General features: G+C 41.8%; 2 protein-coding genes across 7 annotated transcripts in view; one reads left to right on the top strand and one right to left on the bottom strand.

Annotated features, from left to right (window-relative positions):
• Positions 1–690: 690 nt before the first annotated feature.
• Positions 691–18,861, top strand: esrp2 (epithelial splicing regulatory protein 2). Of its 5 annotated transcripts, none has more exons than XM_052062854.1 (16): positions 691–837; positions 1,020–1,172; positions 1,598–1,726; positions 7,829–7,942; positions 8,529–8,643; positions 8,808–8,903; positions 9,251–9,305; positions 9,538–9,648; positions 9,753–9,885; positions 10,787–10,829; positions 12,328–12,629; positions 12,920–13,153; positions 13,231–13,429; positions 14,046–14,232; positions 14,530–14,743; positions 18,130–18,861. In XM_052062854.1, exons 2-16 carry the CDS (start codon positions 1,041–1,043, stop codon positions 18,289–18,291), a joined length of 2,226 nt encoding a protein of 741 aa, XP_051918814.1. In that variant the 5' UTR covers positions 691–837; positions 1,020–1,040; the 3' UTR covers positions 18,292–18,861. The 5 variants fall into 5 exon arrangements, with proteins under 5 accessions (XP_051918814.1, XP_051918816.1, XP_051918817.1 ...); XM_052062857.1 differs by adding an exon at positions 17,453–17,553 and having other exon boundaries at positions 695–1,172; positions 18,130–18,279; XM_052062855.1 differs by having other exon boundaries at positions 698–837; positions 938–1,172.
• A 506-nt stretch (positions 18,862–19,367) lies between these two features.
• nfatc3a (nuclear factor of activated T cells 3a) overlaps positions 19,368–23,840 on the bottom strand; it is a 52,761-nt gene continuing 48,288 nt past the window's right edge. For both annotated transcript variants that reach the window (XM_052062836.1, XM_052062838.1), the window contains exon 10: positions 19,368–21,312. In XM_052062836.1, the coding sequence (XP_051918796.1) occupies positions 21,230–21,312 (83 nt within the window). In that variant the 3' untranslated portion in view covers positions 19,368–21,229. The remainder of the gene's footprint in view (positions 21,313–23,840) is intronic.

Genomic DNA, 23,840 nt, shown 5'->3' with positions numbered 1-23,840 from the left:
AGAAAGGCAGAAACGGATGTCTTTGGAAATGTATTGGTTGATTCAAACACCCTGTTGTGAATTTTGCTACTCAGCTAGAGCAAGTTGGGCAGAAAATATTAAAACATTGAAGAGTAGGACTTGTGGAAAACAAGGTCAATTCTGTTCACCCGTAAAAGACCATTTTAGGTTCACCCTTAGAATTCACCGCAACACGTAAGACTGTATTCCTAACTTGGTGAGCAGTTTATGTTTAATAAATATGGTACCTCCCAAAAGAAACGGCATGTTAAAACAAATTTGGAAATAAAATAAAAACCATCACTAGAATATGACAACTGTGTTTCGATTGAATCTGGTGGGCCTCAAGTACAGTATGTCCATATCTGTTAAAAGTAAATTTGAATTTTTGTCAGCTTCATAAGAATAGCTGCCCATTTTAATCATATAACACCATCTGAAAGATGACTTTTCATTGACAGCAGGTGTTTGTTTTTTTAGCGCGTCTCTCAATCACTAATCCGAAACATTCCACGGGAATGCCTCACGGAGATTCTACCACAGCCCCTTTTTTTTAATCAAGCTACTTCCTAGTTAAACGCGTCTGACCAATTATATAACACAATACGCCTCATTGTCCCGCCCTCACCTTTGTGAAATAGCCAATAAAAAGACACTTGTGGGACTTGTCAGCTCTAGGGCTGAGACAAACGCAGGTAACTAAAAAAAAAAAAAAAAAAACTGAAAAAACCCTCCAAGGCTAGTTATGGAGTTCATGTGAACGAAACACGGATTTCCACCCTTCTTTACTAGTCAAACCAGTATCGCTGGATAGAATTTGCTCAAGTACAGCAACAGGTAGAGTGACTGGCCGCAAACTCTTTCGTGGCTCCCTCTGAAAATAATCTCCCGTCTTTTTCTCTCTCTCTCTCTCCCCTTACCTCAATTGAGTTTCTAGACCCTTTTGGTCGCTCCTCTTATCACTTGGAAAAAGGTGAACCCTTGTGTTGTTTTTAGTTGAATCTTTGCTTTAATTGTAGTTTTTACCCTTGTGGTCCCTGATGGCTTCGCACAGTGATACTCTGGTGGTGTTCTTTGGGGCAACAGCTGGTGCAAATGGGGGTAAACTGGGTTCGGATGAGAGGGAAATAATTCTCTTGGTGTGGCAAATTGTGGACCTACGTGAGAAAAAGGTACGGCCCGTTCGTTCGTCCTGTTTCTTGTACTCGAGTGTGCCTGTGTGTATTTTCATTCGGTATCGTGTCTTTTAACTGTTTGACATAAATCAACACGGTGTGTGCTAATGCTATCTCTAGCTCACCTTCTGTCCAGGTGTGCAGCCCAAATGTAGCCGGCAAACGAGGGAGTGTATTTAGTTTGTTTGTGTTGTTTTATTTTGTTACTTTCTCCCAGTTTTTCTTTGGTTTTACCTATTTGGAGCAAAAACACACCTTTTTGATTTGCCATGTCAACCCAGCCCTTGACTATTCCGTTCTCCTTTGCAACCATATTGTTATTTTATTTCATAATTATCAATTTCCTGAATGGGAGACCGACCTGTTAAGCACCTTGTCTTTTGTTACCGAGACCTGACATGCTAAAAGTTTATTTCATTCAGGTGGGCAAGCTTCACAGATGTCTTGTCAAGCCAGACACATTGGAGCTTGCAGATCAGTGTAAAGAGGAGACGGCGCTCAGTTTGGACGACATCGTCAATGCTGAGCCCTTGGATAAAGTTCTGCTACAGGTGAGTCCAGGAGACCCTTGAGCATCCTTATAATGACTGGTCACTCTGACAGCATATCCTCAACGGTGAGGTGGAACCTTTCAATGGACCCAGAGTTATTTGAAAAACAGTTGTCCGTAGGCAAGTGAAGTATTCCAGGGCCGATCAGTTGCCATTTTACTTTGACTATACAAGCAGCGTTTTAAGTCACAGTTGATTTTAATGTTACTAACTGTCATTCAAGCGTAAACCTGAGACAAACACCAGTGACATTAAGGTGTAAAATTAATAAAACACTTAGTTCTTAAATTTATAAATGCAGTTTTAAAAATGTAAACATGTTGAGTTGGCAAGTGTTTGTGAGACCTGTCAAGGAAGAATCTCTGTCATCAACTGGGACAGATGTATATCTAGCTAGCTAGCTATGCTCTGTTCTTCTGGTGTGGATTTTGCATGTTCTGCCCGTGCTTGTGTTCATTTTCTCCGGGTACTCTGGCATTGTTCTACAGTATATCATCATGAGAACCCCCTCCTTCCATCATATCACCCCCATCCTCCGACAGCTCCACTGGCTTCCTGTCAAATTTAGAATCAACTTCAAACTACTTCTCTATACATTCAAAGCCATCCATAACCCTGCGCCCCCCTATCTGTCAGATCTTCAAATTTCCTTTCCTTCTCGCTCTCTCAGGTCCTCATCCTCCCTCCAACTTTTTCTACCCTCTGCCCGTCTCAGTACAATGGGGTGCAGAGCCTTCAGTCGCTCTGCCCCCAAACTCTGGAACTCACTTCCTCCCAACATTCGTAATATTGACTCTCTTTCCATATTCAAAACCCACCTATTCAGACTTGCTTATTCTCCTTAAATCTTTCTGTCTTTGTTTATTATTTTATCTGTGGTTCTATTATTGCTCTTGGTTGTAAAGTGTCCTTGAGTGTTGTGAAAGGCTCTTGCAAATGTAATGCATTATTTTTATTATCATGCCAAAACACCTGTTAGGGTTAAAAAACCTAAAATTTTCTGTTGTGTGAATAAGAGTGTGAGGTGTTATCAACAATATCTGTGCCCTGAGATTGCCTGGCGGACAGACCAAGTTGTGTCCCCTCCCCTTCTTATCCAAAATTAGCTGGCATACACTCTCCAGCTCACCCACAACTTTAATGAGGCCAAACATTTTATATTGAATATTTAAAAGGAGACACTGTGCAAAGGAAACAAAACTTGCCTGACAGTCGTTGTTGCTTTCAGCACAACGGGACTTGATGTGTCAAACACTTCACCCTTATCTGACCATTCCACAATTCCCTTTTTTTGTAGGTGCCGTCCCGCCTCTGTTATATCTCTGAAGTGAACTCGGATGCCAAAAGCTGGCAGTTTGTACCAAAAGAAACGGAGGAAAATCGTGGCTTTAGAAATAATAGGAGCAAAAACTGACATTAAACACATTCTTAATTTCCTGATGGAATATAAAATTGTTCAATCAATAAAAATCTTGATAACCTTGAATAACAGCCACTTTGTCATACCTTCACTGGATAGTTTCATATGATACATTCCCCCCAAAACTGTATGATCTTGGGTTTAATTTTTCAGAAACCACTCTATTAGAATTTCAGGGGCTTGTTTCACACGTTGAGTGCACAGAGCTTTTTAAGCTGTAATACAAGAATTGCTAAACTCCTTGACAAAATTTTTATGAGGGTGGGTTGGTGCTCTGACAGTCTGTAGAAGTTCAGGAGCTTGCATCGCCTGAGGTTGTTGGAGATTAAGAGTAGTCGCAGGTCCGGTCTTGTCTTGGCTTGATGCATGCTGTAGACATCTGGAAGGTGCGTTGTTGAGCTGCGACCGCACCTCTCTTAGCTGGAGGACAGACGGAGGAGAAGGGAGGGGACAGTGGGGAGGTCTTAAATAGTGTGTTTGAGATACAATTTGCTTATGTTGCTCCCTGTCACTATGTGTGTTTAGACAATAGTGCTTATGTTGTCAAACAATTTTCTTGACCAACCTTGAAAAAGTGTTTGTTTGCACTAGGTGCTCCTTTCTCCACCCCTGCCAGTACTGTATTTCTTGAATGTCTGTCACTGAATTAATCCTGGCGCTGCTTGATACAAAGTGAAATGCATCAGGACGGTTAACGTTTCAAATAAGGCTGCTTACCTTAAGTTAGTTTGTGTGCTGAACCTTCAAATATTAACCCAAGCAATCACTTGGCTCTTTTCATTCCTTTGTGTCACCCATTAATCTCTTGCTATTTGTCCTTTCATAGCTTAACAAGAAAAAAACCTTTCACCAAGGGAAGACTAAATGAATGTAATTGATAATTTTGCCTCTAATTCAGTTTGTGAATACGGTGACTGGTCTCGCGTATACAGTGATTGTGCAGCTTCCTGCTAGCGGGACCCTTTGAGCAAATGAGCCGCCACACTATCGTGATTGTGTTCTTGTCAATTTCATTTTTTTACTCAACCATATAGCTCATAACACAGCAACTAACATTTACTAGACATTTGATTCAAAATTTAGAATACGTAAGAGAACCCATCATCCATATCTGTCGAAAGTCTATGGTATTGTTTTTTCCCCCTTTTATTGTGAGAAAGGGATACTTCTAATGTTTAATTTCGCCAACTGGTTTTGTCTTGCATCATATCTCGCAGCGTTCAGTAAAAATCTAACTATTGTCAGTCATTTTCCCCCAGCATTACATTCCAGAGGTTCTTGGTACTTGAAAAAACACAGTAACGGGGGTTCTTATGTTAACTGAGTTGTGACATGGCACGGGCAGAAAAAAAATGTTGCCCCACTTAGGTGCAACTGACACAAGTGCTGTTGATTTGGCCACAAATATTTTGCAGTCTAACCAACTCAATGTCTATGCGACTATTTGAACGTCAACAACATCCACACTAGGACTCGCACTCTGGGCAACATTGTTCTACTCAACAAATTAGTTTGGCTACAGAGGACACAGAGTCCAACTTGTCGTAAAGTGGACTCACAAGAGTGTCTTTGACAGCAAGCATATGAAATGTGAAAACTTGTCCTCTTGATGCAAGTGGTCGTTTTGAAATACGGCAATTCCATCTGTATTCAGACGTCACGGCTTGTAACTATTGTCTTTTGAGAAACATGCTTGCCTGCACTGACGTGGTCTGAAGTTGGTTTCTTGTTTGGCGCATTTACAGCATGTCGCAGCCTGTGTAGTGATGCGTGCGCCTTATTCTTATGGTGAAACTGAATCATTCCACCGCTTTTCAATAAATACACCAAGCTTGTTGTCAACATGGTAAAGCCGATCCTGACTCCACTGGGATTTTGAGGCTAAATTAACAGGCGAAACAGTCAAAAATCAAACAGTGCATCATCTCTGCTGGACCGTAGCCAGTCAGGACACAGAATATAATGCAAGCAGAATAACACTGGAAAAAAGACAAGAAGTCAATTAGAACACAACAGGCAATGCAAGCTGTTTAAAAACAAATAATAATAATAATCTGCGATATAGAGAGTCTGCAATATAGCGAGGGACCACTGCATTCAAAAGAATTTCAAGTGTTGCAGTGTTAAACACATTTCGATGTTGAGTTTACTCTTTACGTTTGCATGCCTTTCGGGCCACGTCGTTGAAAGGCTTGTGCTTTATTGTAAACATTCATATCTCAAGTCACTTATTTACTCTTGATCAATATTCAAGATTGTTATTTACAAAGGCAATGTCAGAGTATACATATGACACTGTAGCTGGAAATGTATTTTTTGACGCATTAGCAGTTTTAAGCACACAGTTGTGTTATGGATATGCACTCTACACTTGTATTGAAACCAACTTTTAAAGAATCGTGGTTCACCTAAAAATACAAAAAGCAGGTTAGGGTAGGAGTGGCTGCTAAATTCTCTTCTGTTTGTGCATGTTCCCAGTTTCATGTTAGTTGACCAATGTTTAATTTTAAAAGTTTAGACAATATGAAATGTTACTTCTTCATGGCGGTTCTATAGTTGCCTTGAATGCTTTAGGACTTCCATGACACACCTCGACGCTCTTATCGGAGTTTGTTGCAGCCACCAGGAACACCCTTCCTCTCACCTCTGCATGAAAACACTCCACTGGAGAGGGACTTCTGATAGGACCACGTTCAAAGGCCGTTTCCTCCCCCTCAATTGTGAAAATACCTTGGCGTTGGTTGAAGCATGTTGGAGTGAAATCACTCTCTGTATTGTTTGAGTCGGCTTACTACTCTTCTTTCATTCTTCTTTTCTTCGCAATCCTTGTTGCGACAGGTTGGGAAAACGTGTGTAGAGTAAATCTTGAGGCTCACTGAACAGAGCTCTTGTCTGGTACACTCAGTTCTTGTGTGACGTGCTGGCGGCCCTTCTTTAGAAATGTTGCAAAAATGCCATCAAATGGTTGTGTAATTGTTTTGTGCGACTATAAAGGTGTACATAGAATTTTCTGAAAATCTTCAAATTCCCCTTTGTACAGTCTCTTTGCCTTTGGACTTGGTTGTTCCATTGTCTAAATGTTTTTGCATTCTGTAGCGCTAGACTCATGGGATGTTATCCTCGTGTGTCTCTTGCAATGTGATGATAGTCTTGAACACATTCACTCAGGTTGAATGAAAAAATCAGGGTGTGTCTGTGCTGCTCGAGAACTTGCGTCTGCCAGCCAGTTTAATAATTTGGCAAGCCTTGCCCCCGGATATGCGGAAGTCTTTGTCTGGATGTCACTTGGTGTGAAACTCTTGTCACTTATGCTCATTAAATAATAATGCGACATGGAGGACACCATAGACTCACTATTGCCGGAGATTAATTCAAAAGACCTGAGAAATGTATTTCTATTCAACAGTTTATCATCTTCAGACGAATATCGGTCTATTCAATCAGTAGAGACTGCAGAAGAGCTTGAAGTCACATGTTGATATACATGTTGCTTTTTTTGAGTAAACATGCGGCATATTTGTCCCTTGTATTTTGACAGTGTAAAATCTGTGGTTGGTGACAACCCGGTAGTGGGAACCCAAGGTCATACTGAGTCAACCTTTGCACTCCGTGTTGTGGCTAACTCGCCTCATGAACGCAAACTAAAAGAAACACTCATTGAATTTTATGGGCAACTATATGGTGACGTATCATAAGTGAAACTAATTATTATTTTTTTAACTATTGCGGAGTTTGTTAGCTGCTTGGCATTGCCTTGCGGTTATGCTGAGAAACGAGCCCAAACATGCACCTGTAACACTCACTGCTTGATTATCAGTCATATGTAGCCTGCGGCCATGTGGGACACCTGCCTGTCAGCCAATTTCACTGCTTCTAATTTATGTTGTCATCTGTGGCAGTTGTAGGGATTCATGGGGTCTTATTTCCCTCAGTGCCCTTGGCCAGGGTTTCACAAACTTTGTCATCTTTAGTTACAATTTGGAAATGAGACGGGTGCACCTGCAGCACACGTTTAAAAAACGTTTTAAAAAGATTGTCCCTTAATAAAAATATATGTATTCTTTTTGTTGTTGTGTGAGTTAGCTTTATATGGCCTCCAAAAGGGCAGCCAAAATATTAGAAACAGCTATTGATATAATGGAGGATGTTATATATTTCATATTGGGACCAGTAAATAGCATCAACTTGACACAAGTGTGTGTGAGAGAGTGTTTAGATAAAACAAATGCGTATGTGTGGGATGCTGGTGTTAAGGGTGTTAGCATCAGTCGAACGAGGCGGGTTAGACCTGTATGGCCTCTTGGCAAATGTAATCGCTCCCGTCCCACACTCAACAAACATTAAAACCTGTCAGACGAGCCTTGTTTGTGACGACAAACGCACGCCATCCAAGCATCAAACATGGCACCACCTTCACTTGTCTGCCATTCAATGCCATTTAATTATCACTTTCCTCTTCGTCACTGCTGTTTCCGCAGTGGTTGAATTTTACTCAAGCCCTGAAATAAAAAGTCAACCAATTACCAGTAGATGCAGTATCTACATTGCTGAAGCGCACAATCTGATGAGATCCTTGAATGCAAATGATTTATATTAAAAACAAATCAATTATTGACAGTGACAACAAGCAATGCATGAACATTCTGTGAGAAACGTTTTTTGTCCCTGCTTGGTTTTTGCAGTTCCAGCAGTCCGTGACATCGGAATTGAAGTGTCTCGATAGGAGCTCTTACACTCTTTGTGTCAACAGTCCCCTTGTCATACGACAGGCTCTTCACCCTGAGGCTTCTAAAAAGGTAATCTGGTTTCCACACTGTAAAAAAAACTTCTCTTTACTAGTTCATGAAATACAAATAAGATACAAGTGCTGGAAAGATATGTGACCTGATCGTTTTTTCCAGATAAAGTACCCTGGATGAATGTACCGGTAAATTAAATGATAGGATTTTCCCCACACTGCCTTTTGTTTTTTTTCTTTGTGTCCTTGTAGCAAATGATCCACAGCATTTAACTGGACCTCAGGCGTAAATGTTAAATATACAAATTTAATTTAGTGTTTTGTAAAATAGCATTTCCAAAACATTACTATACGGGTATGATGTTATGTAAAATTGCTTTTGTGACACTCACTCCTTCGCCGAATAATGAACAATTTTTTTTTCCGCATCAGGAGAGCCTTGTCGCCCTGAATTGAGGCAGGAAAAAAAACATTATACAAAATTGTAACAATTCTGACTCAAGATATCTTATTTCATATTAGTATGAAATATTCCTGTATTTATGTATGTATATCCTATCATCATGTACTCATTGGGCTCCTGTTGTTTGGTATTACATACTGTCTCATGCCTGAGCATATCCTTGTGGTATCTTGTTTCACAGAATCTCGTCCTTCCCGAGTGTTTCTTCTCATTTGTGGACTTGAGAAAAGAGTTTGAGAAATGCTGCCCCAACACCGGCCCTGCAAACAAACTGGAGATTCCTTCCATGTTAGAACGTATCTTTTTTTCTCCCCCCTGGTAACATAAATAACAAATGGGGCACATTTTTAATTCTCTAACAAATGTTTGTTCTTGTGCTTGGTTTTTTTGGTCGTTTTTGAGTTCTCAGAGTTAAATTAAGCACAGGAAATCCGTAGTATGTCTTTAACTGGGTGTGCAGATGTGGGTCTTGCTGCAGTTTCAGAGCAGCTGATGGGAGTGAGGGAAGTGAGGAGCATGGTGCAACTGATCCTCCACATCCTGGCTGAGCCTTACAGTTAGTATCCATCATTCTTGGTATCATCATCAGTCATTTTGAGATGCCCCCCCCCCCCCCCCCCCCCTGTTGATCCACAAGCACCCATCCGTACATTTGCAGAGCGACACCTCTGCTATGTGAACATAATTGAACTGCCATTTGCTGTTAACCCACTTTGGCTACCTTATTGGTCTGGTCCATGCACCGCAATTGTCACTTTCGGCGCACAACCTGTTTAGCTTGTTTTAGCAGAACTGGCCTGACCTGAATGTCAACGGGAAGAATGTACACGCGTTTGTCGAGCAGTAAACTGGAGTTCTGTGCTGTCTTTTTTAATAGATTTTCTTCATTTCTTCTCCATTTAGATCACACATTTTCCCTTGTGGAGACTGTGAAGTACAAATTTGATTCTGGCACATGGTAAGTCTTTGGACAAACAAACATCTTGTTCCTGTGGAACCTTAACTGAGTTGTGCAGACATTCGGCCTTCTTTTTTTGTCTAGTATTTAGACAATTGATTTGATAGCGAATTTAGCCATGCATTTGAATACTCTGATGCAAGTTTTGTTTTCAATAAATGTAATGAATGTCAATGAGCCTGCTTTATTGAACACTTACTAGCTGTAAAGTTCCAGTGCTGTTTTCCTACAGCAGTAAGACGGAGCCAGTGGACAACGAGACCATAATCAGAGCGCGAGGACTTCCATGGCAGTCTTCGGATCAAGACATTGCTCGCTTCTTCAAAGGCCTCAATATAGCCAAGTGAGTTAGCCTCTATGGATTTGAAAATGGATTCTACGTTAAGTTGAATGTGTGTGACTTTTGCAGCGGAGTCAACCGTTTTGAAAGAAAATAATGTGTTTCAGAGGGGGCGTGGCCTTATGCCTCAATGCTCAGGGCAGGAGGAATGGCGAGGCCTTGGTTCGCTTCATCAACTCGGAACACAGAGACCTGGCACTGGAGCGCCATAAGCACCACATGGGGAGCCGCTACATCGAGGTCAGCTTGAACGTGTATTCCAGTGGTGGTTAGTGATATGTACCGCACCTTTGTGTTTGTCTCGGGGGTTTTTTATTAAGTCGTGTGAGGCTGTGAAATATCTTGTCAAAAAATAAACAAGCCTTAAGCTCTGCTACAGGGCTGTATCACCATGTAAGGTGAGACTTTAACACTGTCTTGTCTTGGTGGAGGCTTGTAATAAGTTCCTCCAAGCTTGATGGGAGTTGAAGCTTTACCTTCAGGGTAGATTTTGAGACTGAGGTGCTCAGTCAGCCTGTCGGCACACAACAACTCAATAAGACACGTTTAAGTTTTGTTTTGTTAGTGTCTGTCAACCATCTGACAATGAGGTACTTTCGGGGGTCCAAGATAAGTTATCCTTGACATAATATACAAAATGCCAGGCAGAAAAATTGAGATTGGATACTTGAATTTGGGTGGCATGTTCCTGGAAGAGTGACTAGTTCAATTCCCTGAAAGTGACCAGCCTAAAACTGTCACCACGATAAAACCTTTACTGTCCTGGTATTTTTTTCAAACCCATTTTAACAGTCGACACAGTGCAAGAGTAAGTTAACCACTTTTGAGGAATGCTCAAAAACATAAAATATAACGTTTAACGACACACACTTACGTGGGTTGGTATGTTGTAGCTGTTGGTAGCTTGGTTTGTCTTCTACTCTGTCATTATTAAAAGCAGTTTTGCTAGCTGTCCTCTGGAAGTCAGGCTCACTATTAAACTCTGATTGGTTCGCACTACATTTGAGCTGTGAGGAGAGGTGATGCGCACAGCACAAGGTCCCTCTTCTACCTGGTTGGAGTTACGTCGTTCTTTCTCTGCTTGTTGGGACTTGTGGTGTAAAAATTATTTAAAATTTAAATTTCCGCCTTGTTGTTTCAGGTCTACAAGGCCACAGGAGAGGAATTCCTCAAGATTGCTGGGGGTGAGATTTTAAGTTTTCTCCCTTCTGCACTGTGAGCATGAGTAGTCTTTGTAAAAAGCTTTTTGTTTTGGCCTCCTATTTGTTATAGTTTTAAATGTGAACAAGCACGCCGGGGCCCTCCACACACATCTCTAAAAGAGAAATCCTTAATGGCTGTAAAGGAAGGTTTCTTGTTTTGCTCTCTCCTGTTACCTGTGTGCCTGTCTCATCCCAGTGATCTCCAGCCACTTATCTTGGACTCATAAAAGATGCTTTGTCAAGAGCTAACCCCCCCCAACCCACACTCATCCCTCTAGCCCACCCCTCACAGACTAGACAGAAATTGTACCCTCACCTGTTCTGCTCAACCTCAAAGTCCACACTCCCCTAAGGGGGGCCAGGCTAACAACCGCTGCAAAGTGCAGTCCAGTGCTGATACAATGGGGGTGTGAGGAGACAAAGCCGGGGCCGAGGCCCTCCAGTGCACAGGGTAGCAGTCACACAACAGAGATAACTCCGAAAGAAATTCTCACTGGACTTTAATCAGAATGAGCTCGGATCGATGCAGATTGACACACGTTGGCCTTTAAGTAAATAGTTCAAGCACACAAGATCATCTGTGAAAGGAAATATGTTTAATACCCTTGGAAATCTCACAGGTGTGGGCGGTATGCCTTAAAATATAATCATTACTTTTCAATTCTGACCTTACATACAGTATTGACATCAATGCTGTATGCAAATGTGTGTGATCGAAAGATGACATGATTGATAGCTGCTTTGGTCTGGTATATTCACGGTTTGGAGTAACGGCTAAACTGTTATATACATATTGTTTGTGGGGGGAATCTTATAGTGAAAAAAAAAGCACAACATTGTGTTTCTGTGCAGCGGTGACAAAGAAATGGTATTGACCAATCATTTAATTGTCATGTGCTCTTATTGACTCAGCGGCGAAAATATCATTTTCTATATACTGTAGTTCACAATGCTGTCTGGCTGAAGTAATGTATTTTTTGGGGGTGGGGGGGTTGATGGAGATGTTGGAAAAAGATTTGCTGGTATAACTGATTTATGGGAGTGATTCTCACTGCAGTATTTCTGAGTAGTACCAGTTACATAGTTTTGTCCATATGACCAATAATCAGACCAGGTTTTATCTTAATTTGTGTGGGTGAGTTTTCTGTAGAACACAAAATACAATTGCATGCAAATGTCACATCTATACAATCTAATTAGCTTGGGTAATTTAAATTTTTTTATATACATGTGTGTGTGTGTGTGTGTGTGTGTGTGTGTGTGTGTGTGTGTGTGTGTGTGTGTGTGTGTGTGTGTGTGTGTGTGTGCGCAATACACACACGCACACACAAAAACTACTATTGAAGTGCAAAGCCGGATAACTAAAGCAGAGGCAATTGGAGCCAAGTATAGCTGAACTTATACACATTCAGATGGTGATTCTGATAGCTCAGTCCCTTTTTTTTTTTTTTTTTTAAATAAAATCTCCTTCTGACACCAGGCACATCTAACGAGGTGACACAGTTCCTGTCCAAAGAGAACCAAGTGATCATCCGCATGCGGGGTCTGCCCTTCACCGCCACATCACAGGAAGTCCTGGACTTCCTTGGTCCTGAGAGCCCAGTCACAGACGGTGCAGAGGGACTTCTGTTTGTGAAATACCCGGACGGAAGACCCACCGGTGATGCCTTTGTGCTTTTCTCCTGTGACGAGTACGCCCAGAATGCCATGAAGAAGCACAGGCAGATACTGGGCAAGCGCTATATCGAGCTCTTTCGCAGCACTGCTGCTGAGGTGCAACAGGTCAGTTGGGACAATCGAAACATGGCAAACATTACTGATTTATTTTTATCCGCTAGATCCAAATTTCATCACGGAACACATTCAACTGGTCGGTCGAGGTACCACTCTAACCTACAGAAATGGAAAGAGATCCTATTACGCTTACCTTTTTTGTAAGGGCTGATTTCAGCGAATGCCCCCCAAGTTACTTGCAAGATGGCAACGACACTCCAATTGTGCTTTTCTGTTGTTTCGATTGCTTTCTACCTCACCTCGCACCAACTTTAGTTCTTTACTTTTGTGCTTGCTAGGTGCTGACTCGCTACCTGTCCACCCCTCTAATATCCACACTGCCCGCCTCACCCATCGTCCCCGTCCCCGTCCTCTCTACGCCGCCCTTCCTCCCGACAGCTAGCAGCAGTCGCGACTGCGTCCGCCTGCGTGGCCTGCCTTACACGGCCGGCATCGAAGACATCCTTGAGTTCATGGGCGAGCACACCGCTGACATCAGACCCCATGGAGTCCACATGGTCCTCAACCAGCAGGTGGCACCACATCTAGACCTTGTTATCATTTGCCCAAAACTTCAGAACAAAGTTGATTGCCTTGGTTTCCTTTTCAGGGGCGACCCTCGGGCGATGCCTTCATCCAGATGAAGTCCCCGGACAAAGCTTTTATGGTGTCGCAGAAGTGTCACAAGAAGACGATGAAGGATCGCTACGTGGAGGTCTTCCAGTGCTCCACAGAGGAGATGAGCATCGTACTGATGGGAGGAACCTTGAACCGCAGCGGTCTTTCTCCACCACCTTGCAAACTCCCCTGTAAGTCGAGTTAATTGAGCACTTGATGACAAATTCAAACTGTTGAGTACAGCATGTCAATCTCCTTTACAACAGAAACCATTTCGGCATACATGATACAAAAAAATATATATACAGGGTATATATAATTTTTTGTGTTCATTTCTGCAACAATGAGAATGAATGGATTTGAAGAGAGGATGCCACTTTTGACTGCATGCAGGGAACCTGCACTTTGTCCTTTGCGCTCTCCTTTCTATCGGTCGAGATTAGATTGGTAGCCATTTTTATTTCTTCTCCGGACAGTCTCTCTCTCTCGCTCTTAAAAAGTTCTTTTAGCGTCTTTTTTTTTTTTCCCCTTGTGTTCCCTGCTTCGGTACCCACAGCCTCAGATTCGATGGAGGGTATTTGTCTGTAAATATGTCCATGCTGCCATTTAGCTTTGTTTATTTTGTGACAATGACATCCTGAAGAAAAAAAGTGAACTTTGTTAATAATACCGGGCATGCACAAAGTGGCGAATGTCCCAGTTTTGAAAGTGAAATGAGCATTTATTAATTTATCACTAAAAACGTACTTTATGCTTGCTGGCGGTTTAATGTGCTCTGTGACGTATGTTTGTCCCTCTCTCTTTGAGGTTTATCCCCCCCAACAGCCTACGCCTTTCCCACACCACCCACCATCTTGTCAGAGGCCGCCCTCTATCAGCCGCCCCTACTGGCCGCTCCCAGACCTCATCAGGCCACACATAGCCCCGCCTTGGCCTACTACCCCCCTCAACCTCACCTGTACATGAACATGAACTACACAGCTTACTATCCCAGGTATGCCAGTCACCAATTATGACTCCAATTTCTTGGTGGACTGTTGTGGTTAAACTCAATTAACAGATACATTTCTTACTTTGGATGAATTCAAATAAGCCTTGTTTTTCCATAATTTAATTTCAAGTGTTTTCATCACTTTATGTCAAAAATGTCATAGCTACCTTTGCCTAATATTTTAATTTTACTTGATGGACAAGAATATCACATGTTGGACTGTTATGTCCGTCACAGCCGTTTAAATAAAAAGCAAAATACTTTTTGCAATACCCATCACCTGTCTGGTTCCCTCCACAGCCCCCCAGTGTCTCCCTCCACAGTGAGCTACTTTGCAGCCCCGCCTTCGGTGGCGGTGGCGGCCCAGCCTCACCATGCGGCTGCCGCCGCTGCTGCTGCGGCAGCGGCTGCCTCGTCTCCGGTACTCCCCCAACCCGGAGCTCTGGTGCGGATGCAGGGCCTTCCCTACAACACAGGCGTCAAGGACATCCTCAGCTTTTTCCAGGGATATCAGGTCAGTACCTGCCCCGACCACGTGGGGGGGGCTCATGTTCATTGAAGAGATGTGAGGGTTTTATTCCCAAATGGTTTCCATGCCGAGATTGATGTGAACGGTGGCAACACGCCCTTTTTACTGTGTCACTGCACTCTTCATTTGAAGTCCCTCTTTCCCTCCCATAATTTGCTGCCAGGCCAAATGAGGTTGGAACTCCTGAGGTTTGACTTGACGTGAGCAGCTAGAGAGCGTGGCTGGAGTTTAGGTGGAGGGTTTGTTTGTTTGTTTGTTGTTCCAGCTTATTTGCTTTTGGTCTCTTTTGCTTCTGACTATCAGCTACTAGGAATGGGCATCATGAATTGATTTATGGATTTAAATGGTTAATTGACTGAATTATTTTTCCATTTGTAAATACATTTGACCCCTGCATCGAGGCAGGGCTAGCCCCAATATAGCCAACATTTGCGGATAGTTGATGGCCGTAGAAATGCACTGGGGGTTCCCAAAAGAGAGAGGAAAAAACACGGAGAAACATTCACGATGAGGGGAAGCATTTTCCATGGGTGCAATGAGGATAACAATCCCCTCAAACAAAAATTTTAAATCAGAAAATGGAAAAAAAATCCCATAATATGCAAATTTACATGTGTTGAGCCACAGGCATGGGTGGGGCCCACTGTAATACAAAAAATATAAGGTAGAAAAATTACGAGAATTAAATTCATGGTAAATGTTCAAATTAAACTATGAACCAAGTAATTTTCACATTTACATATTTTAAGTACATAAGGGCGGCCCGGTAGTCCAGTGGTTAGCACGTCGGCTTCACAGTGCAGAGGTACCGGGTTCGATTCCAGCTCCGGCCTCCTTGTGTGGAGTTTGCATGTTCTCCCCGGGCCTGCATGGGTTTTCTCCGGGTGCTCCGGTTTCCTCCCACATTCCAAAAACATGTGTGTCAGGCTGATTGAACACTCTAAATTGTCCCTTGGTGTGAGTGTGAGTGTGAATGGTTGTTCGTTTCTGTGTGCCCTGCGATTGGCTGGCAACCGATTCAGGGTGTCCCCCGCCTACTGCCCGAAGACGGCTGGGATAGGCTCCAGCACCCCCCGCGACCCTAGTGAGGATCAAGCGGCTCGGAAGACATATTTTACACATTCTAAACTTTATCTGCAAATGACCGATCTGGTCATTTAAAAAAAATTTAACCCTCCAGCAACAAATATTGCCGCCTGAACATCTAAATCGGCTCACAAAAAGAAAAAAAACCCAGCAGCTTGACAGTGTGTCACATAGGTGCATGTCATCTTGAACCAAATTGACATTTTTTTTCTGGCAAACATCAGCGTGATGCCATTTGTTGTGACAGTTGGCTGGTGTACTGAATTTTGAACAACCGTGTGCATTTGGTTGCAAACACCCTTTTCACACATCATACAAAACTAGTTGCGCTCAAAATGTCTCAAACCCACTTGCTTCTTTCTCTCTCTCTCTCTCTCTCTCATGCTTGAAGATTCAGAAGTGGAAAGTTCATTTATGTTTTGTTTTTCACATGCTCATCACTGCTGCTTCCAGCATCCATTACAGCGGTGTCTTGACTTACAAATGTAATCTGTTCCATGATCACACTCAAATCCTCTCTCTCCAATGAAATGAAAGGAAATGCCAACCAAAAATTCATGTTTGTTTCACCAGAAAAATAGTCATAACAAGACTGATTGGTTTACATCGGAGTCCTTTTGGTGTGCGTTGCCTTGACCTCCAGGGGGCAGTACGATACTGCCATTCATAAAGTGCCGCAGTAATATAAGTAATGGTTGTTTTTCTGAGGACAAATGTAAATCTATTAGGCTATCATTTCAAATAGTCGTTGATTAAAGTAGTGGTTCTCGAAAGTTTATTTTTTTTAAATGCTGTAATGTGAGTAATGTGTGTGTGTGTGTATATATATAATATTCAGTACATTTTTTTATAAGGACCCCCAAACCAGCAAAGTGAATTTTTGGTTGAGTGAAAAGATTTTAAACGGAGTTATCTGCTATTTGGAAATGCAAAATAAAACTGCAAGAAAAAAATTAACCTAATTGTAAATAAGTTTGTCCAAAAGAACAAAATGTCCTCCTTTGGGATGACAGTACAGATATGTTCTGCAAATGGTATAATGAATTTGATTTAAAATAAAAATGGAAACTGCTTAAAAAAAACCAAACTGGCAGCATTACCAGCTTTCAACACCGAATATTGTGTTGTTGCACTGAACCGAGTCTCTTTGCATTTAGTGAGGTACTTGGGGTTGTAGTTCTTGGGGGCAAGTTGTCAACTACTGCCATCACTTTTTGAATATGAAAAAATTTCACATACCCCTTGATGTGCCTTCACGGAGAACCGCTGGCTTTTTAACGTCAATGCGACTTTGATTTGTCCATCTGTGACATTTTTTGCTGGCCTTCGGCTAGCAGACGTTGGTTATTTATTTTTACTTCAATGGTGAATGGCAATAAACACTTGGACGCAAACACCCGGTCTGGATTTTGAACAACTGCTCACTATCGCTCCAACTCTTAAGTTGGATCACTTGTAAGTCAAGATACGATTGCATTTACATTGTATGCTTCATTTGGGTGTTGTCCTGCAGTGTGAGGGGTCTCGAAGAACATGTGCTTCGTATTGCGTTTCTTCGTGTGTGTGTAATATTGGAAATAACCGTGTTGGTTATTATGCTATGTGTAGTACGCCCCCGAGGAGTACGGCAGCATGGTTCAGATGAGCGAACAGGCCAGGAGTCTGATTCAGCCCAAAGAATGGCTCTGCCTGTAGGGGCTGACCCCAAGGTAAGCGGCTCAGGGCCCCGCCGCCAACCCCCGCGGGCCGGGGCGTAGACCCCGCGTTGCTTCGTTCTTCCTGCTGTCTGACTTGGCTTGTCGGCCTGCATGTTCCCCAAAATGAATCCTCGCTTCCCTTTTTTTAGAGGAGTTCTGAGTGTTAATTGCTGAACGGGCGAATAAGATGAAGAAACCTTCCATTCAATGCGCTGCATGCTGAAAGCGCCCCATGCTGGCCTGTTGAAAGAATGCACCTTGTAACTGCTCGAAATGCAGTTTACAGTTGCAGCAGTTTGTGTCCTGTAATGTCTCCAGCTTCTTCTTTTCTCTTTTTGCTGGCTAACCAAACTAATCAGATGTGAGCTGTGGTCTTCTGGGATCAAAATGACCTCTTTTAACCTTGCCACCACCTCCCTCCCGCTGACAGCAGTCATCTTGTTCTCTTGACTCGCCGACGCCTCCTGGTGTTTGGCACGTTGAAGGCCACCGGCAAGGCACAAACAGGCTTTTATTTTATTTATTTTTAATGTTTCGTTTGTCTTTTTTTTGTGTGTGTTTGTTTGTTTATTTAATGTCGCCGCGCAGCTTCAGCCGGACGCCGTCCTCATCCTGTACAACTTCAGTGGCCAGTGCAGTGGTGAGGCCTTGGTCACCTTCCCCAGCGAGGAGGCGGCGTGCCGGGCCGTGGCCGAGCGCTCCAGTCACGTCTTCTATGGTCAGCAGATCCATTTGGCCTTTTGCAACTGACTGGCTGACTCCAAATGCTTTCTGACCAGCTCGTGTACATGGCTGCTTCCTTCCTACCAAAGCATTTGACCGCACTTGAACCTTTATTTTTATTTTTTTTTTTTGCCCAGATCAATCAATCTTTTGTACCAACTTGAGGAGAGTGGCAAGCAAAAGCCATAAATTTACTCAAGTGGAAGGAGAAAGGAATTTTATGCATGCTTTTCTGTGATTGGATACATTTGACCTCACCTCCACATGTTGGTTTTGCTTTTCCTTTGGACTCTACGAAAACGCTGAAAACGTTAAGGACAGCAAGGCAACTTTTTGACTTCTTGTGACCAAACTACTGATGGGTATATCTTTTTTTTTTTTTTTTTAAATAACCACTTGCCCCCAAAATGTGCCTAGATTACCAGAGTAACACTGGTGTTCCTATTGTTAGACCTCCAATAGTCAAGGATATATATATAAATATACAAACACACACACACTATTTTTTGTTTCATTTTTTTTTCGTTTGTCAACTTTGATGTCATATATATTAGAATTGTGAATAAGAATGTAAACGATAAAACCTGTTATTGATGATTGAGTGGGTGTGTGCTTTTTGTGTGCGTGTAGGCCGTTTTGTGGCAGGCTGAGATAATATGAAACGTTCTTCTTTGTGGTAATTTTCTCTCAGTATTTGGCTGGCAACCAGTCCAGGGTTTAAGTCACACCGCATAGACTTAATTGAACCGTTATCCTCTCAGGGCAGGTGCTACAAAAAATGGATAATCTAAATTTAAATTGCATTTTAAATGCATAAATACAGTAGATGTATGTTTTTTTCACAATTAAATTTTGACCATTGTGAATTAAAAAAAAACTAATTTAAAAGTGAGTTTGAAATTGCCCATAATTTCAAAGGTGAACTATATCATGCTAATTTATTGGTAGCATTTTAATGAATTATTTTTGGCCCACCCTCCATGCATAAAAGCATTTGCGTTCACATGCATTGTCACTCCAATGTGACATGACTCAGCCATTCGCATTGTTACACGGTATTTTGAAAAATATTAGAGGAAGTCGGCGAAAGCAAAAGACATGGCTCACTTTTTTTTGTCGTTTTATTGATAGTCACTACTTTCAAAACCTAAAGCATGTTGCAAGTTATTCCCTTTGAATAATTTCCAAAAGCACTGCAGTCTTTAAAATTACAAAAAAAAGAAAAATCCTTTAACATACAAAATATACAACAGTTGACAATACCAGGCTTGGTAAACATTAGCTAAACCTGCATTTCCCTTTTTTAATTTCTGTACAAAATGGTTTGTATACAGATGGGTAACACATAAAAGGAAAAAAAGCTGCAAAGGCTGTCAACGTTATCATATATGTGTCGTCCTTTTTATTTCTCATATATATATCACGTTCAGCACACAGTACATGTCCCCAACCTTTTTCTTTTTGTTTCGGAATGACATCCATTTGAAAAAAGTATCAAAAATAGAGTTGAGTACAGGTTTTTTTTTGTTTGTTTTTGTCAAGTGGGAACACACTGTATTGTTCGCTCTTTGGTTGTGGCCAAGGACGAAGTTTCTTGATTTGAGGCTTTATAAACGACCAACAAAAACACTTTGTCCCGCCCCCTGGAAAAAAACTAACAAACGATCGAACAGCACGCAGACTGACATAAATGAGTTAAGGCATCCTAAAAAAATTCTCATTCTGCTGCTATGAAGTTAAAGTAACTTCTTTGTCATATTTATTTTAAAGTTGCATAGCCTTAGACACACGTGTGCTTGAAAATAGGAGTTTTCTTGACTACATTTGGTATAAACTCTCACTCACTCACTGTCTCTCTCTCACACACACACTCACACGCAATTGGGGCCGTGGCTGTCTTCAGGTCTAGATCAGGGGTGGGTTTCCTCAGTTCTCAAAGACATCCAAGGGCCAGAGTAAATTTCTGAAGAGGAAAAACTGACATTGAATCGTTTGCTGCGGTGGGTCATTTATGGCTGACGTGCCACAGGTAGCCCACCCCTGCTCTACCGGCTTCATATTTCGGGTTTGAGAAGGCTTATTTGGCTGAAGGTAAATGCATAGACTCATTATCATCATAAGGCCGACGGGGAAAAAAATGTCCAATTCGAACGTTATTGCTGCGGTTATTTTCGTTTCGTGTAAATATGCCACATCTAGATGTTGGACAACATTTTGTGGACTATATTGTTTTTTATAGAAAATACTGAGACAAAATTAGTCTTCTTGAAAACAAGGCACACAGGGGAGACTTTTAATTGATTTTCTTTAAATAATTGCAGAGTAGATGAGCAGCCATATTATATTTTCGTAAATAAGATAGTATCTCCTTAGATTTCACTTTATTTGGTTAGAAAGGGAACTTTGCTGCCATTCAATTCTGCTACACAGGTAATAATAATAATGAATAATACAGTGAAACCCGCTTAATCACGAGTTTGCCTTTTTTCTTTTTTTAACTATTTTATGTTTTTGTGCTCAGGCCAGAGTCTAACATAAAGACGTTGCTTTGGCTCCATCTGGTGGCATATTGGTGCCGAGCTACTATGTTGAAGTGAGGGGTGGAGCTTTATTGAGCTGGGTCATTGCTTATCTAACAGAAAATGTGATTTGCTGCCATCTTATGGCATCTATATTTCTACAATAAGAATAATAAAATAATAAATCGTAAGGCAGTTACATGTATAGACAGCAGGGGGCGTGAGTGATCAGAGAAGTACAGGTGCTTGACAGTTGCGGAATGTTGAGCTTCTCCTCACTGGGATCATAAATGCTTTGATCATTTCAAAAAGGGTGATTTTGTGAAAAAAAATCACCCACATTGATGCTCTTGATGTGTGTATACAGTATATCGAGCTTTCCTGACAGGTGTTGCATTGTGGGAGTTGAAGTATCCAGGTGTTCTGGTTGCCGTCTGGCCATTTAGCTACGACTGTGCGCCGTGGGCCGCTCGGGCGGGGCCACGGCCACTGGGGGACTGCGACATGTCTCGGCCGATGATCTCGTTCACTGCGGAAAAGAAAGAAAAAAAAATTCTGACATGTTTTTATAATGAGGAAAATTACAACATTGTACAATGTAAATATCAAGGTAACAGGTCGTGAGTGCATGACAGATTGACACCTGGTCAGTCACGCCTTCTCTGATCGGTTGTTTTTCCTCAGGCATGGTGGTTACTTGCAAATCAAATTAGACACAAGATGGAGATCGAGACCATTTTACCCATGTTCTCCCGTTATACTGACAATTTGAAGGCGTTATTTTAAATTGAAGCGTTGCCCTTTGAGTTGCATTGAGTATCGTACTACATGCAGTACAGGTGCGTGACCAGCAGAGGGAAGAGCATTGAGAACCACACCTTGTGCATGCCAAGAAATGGAGGAATGCCACACGATAGGGGGTCCACAAAGTTTGGAGATTTCACGTTCACCAGAACTTTCTGACTTCTTTTTCTGGGGTACACTAAAAGAGAACGTGAACTCGATGAAGAACTTGGGGCCAATTTCCAAAGACAACTGCTGAAGTACAGGTAGTGTAGGGTTTTTTTTTTCCCTTCCCATTTTCTGAAATGAGGGTTTCTTGAAATTGGTTACCCCAAATCCCTCATACCATATTTGCATGAAAGTCTAAGTCGAGCGTTTAACTCGTTCCCGTGCGGTGACACGTCGGCGTCGAGGCCGGACGGACTGGTTCGGTGCGAGAAGACGACTCGGGCCTGTCTGTCGGCTGGTGAGGGAAGCACGCATTCTTTTGGCCTTCTTTCGCGCTGATGTCATGTTCTAAACAAATGCAGCAAAACAACACCGCACGTGCCTCTACTCATTCAAAGCAAAATAATTTCTTAGAGCCATTGAGCAATCCTGAGGGGGGGGGGGGGGGGTAGATAGAATTAAGTACATCAATGGTATTCTTGCTAGAAAATTGATTTGTTCTTGTTTAATCATTCTACCATTATGTTTGTATATTATATGTCAAACCTCATAATATAGAGCAGTACAAGAAAAAAAATTAAATATGTTGTAGGAACACATCCATCCATTTTCTGATTCGCTTATCCTCACAAAGGTCGCGGGGGTGCTGGACCTGTCTTCGAGCAGTAGGCGGGGGACGCCCTGAACTGGTTACAGGGCACACAGAGACGAACAACCATCCGCGCTCACGCTCACACCAAGGGACAATTTAGAGTGTTCCATCAACCTGCCACGCATGTTTTTGGAATGTGGGAGGAAACCAGAGCACCCGGGGAAAACCCACGCAGGCACAGGGAGCACATGCAAACTACTCTACACAGGAAGGCCAGAGCCGGAATTGAACCCTGCATCTCTGCACTGTGAAGCCAACGCACTAACCACTCGATGACCGGAATACAGTGCCTTGAAAAAAAATATTGATACCCCTTGAACATTTTTCTGATTTTCCCCACGCAAACTTGAACGTTATTTATTGAGATTTTATATGACCGACCAACACAAAGTAGAAAATTGCAAGTTTAAAAGTAGCAACTGGTAAACAGTTCAAGGAGCATAAATAATTTTTTACAAGGCACTGCAAAAAACAAAATATATGTACCTTATTGAAGCCCTCTTGTGTGAGTTAAGCAAACGTATGAGGAGATTAGCTGATCCAATATATGCTGTTCACATCATATCGATTTCTTTTTCTTAATAGAACCATTTGGCGCCAGATTTGTGCCAATAATTTTTCTTCCAAAGTCTTAAACGATACAATCTTGTCGGATTATATCACGTTATGAAATTGAGCAATTAACAGATTCATCACGACTGTAAGTTGAAGCAAAACAGTCCACAGCACGAACATAAGCGTAGCAATTAACCTTATTAAAGGCCGACAAATGTGCATGGAACAATGGCCGACATTAAAGCAAACGGAGCATCCTCGAGTTATCTCTGTAGTGCATGTGCACGCGTGTGCTTTCCGTGCATGGCCACCATGGGTTGCGTCATCCTGTTGGCGTGGGAGGCTCTTCCTTCCCCATGTCAACACAACCACACACACACACACACACACACACACACACACACACGCACACACTGTGCTTTACCTTGTTGTCTTATATGCGACAATGGCCATTTTTTAACAACAACTACTAGAGCTGTTAAACGATTTAAATATTTAATCTAATTAAAAATGCAACTGTCATAATTAAGTCAAATGAACTAAAAAATTAATCGTGATTACTCACGCATTTTTTATCGTTTCTGAATTTCCTTTTATATATTTTTTGTCCTATTTTTCCCCATTTGAATGCTCTCATCAACATGGAATCATGAATCAGTTTTCTATGTGAAAAATGCAAATATTTACCAAAATAACAATTTCAATTTTCAATTTTACATGAACATTTTTCACTTGGAGCAGTTATTCACACATAATCTCTCACGCAATATTACTGTCCATTAACAACAGTGAAAAAAATATTTTGTCATACAACAGCTGCTTTAACAGATCTTTTTATGGAATCAAAACAGAGCAATATAACATTATAAAGTGCATATCTAAGGTAAACTAGTACTCAG

This window comes from Hippocampus zosterae, chromosome 4, assembly GCF_025434085.1.
Source record: "Hippocampus zosterae strain Florida chromosome 4, ASM2543408v3, whole genome shotgun sequence".
Taxonomy (NCBI): Eukaryota; Metazoa; Chordata; class Actinopteri; order Syngnathiformes; family Syngnathidae; genus Hippocampus; species Hippocampus zosterae.
Note: the sequence above shows the minus strand (reverse complement) of the source record. Positions and strands in the feature narration are given on the sequence as shown.

Bases quoted from the DNA above. Each gene is read 5' to 3' on its own strand.
- esrp2 (XM_052062854.1), top strand. From the start codon at position 1,041: ATGGCTTCGCACAGTGATACTCTGGTGGTGTTCTTTGGGGCAACAGCT. The intron at 10,830-12,327 runs GTGAGATTTTAA...TTCTGACACCAG, and splicing joins ATTCCTCAAGATTGCTGGGG to GCACATCTAACGAGGTGACA. The intron at 13,430-14,045 runs GTAAGTCGAGTT...TCTCTCTTTGAG, and splicing joins ACCACCTTGCAAACTCCCCT to GTTTATCCCCCCCAACAGCC.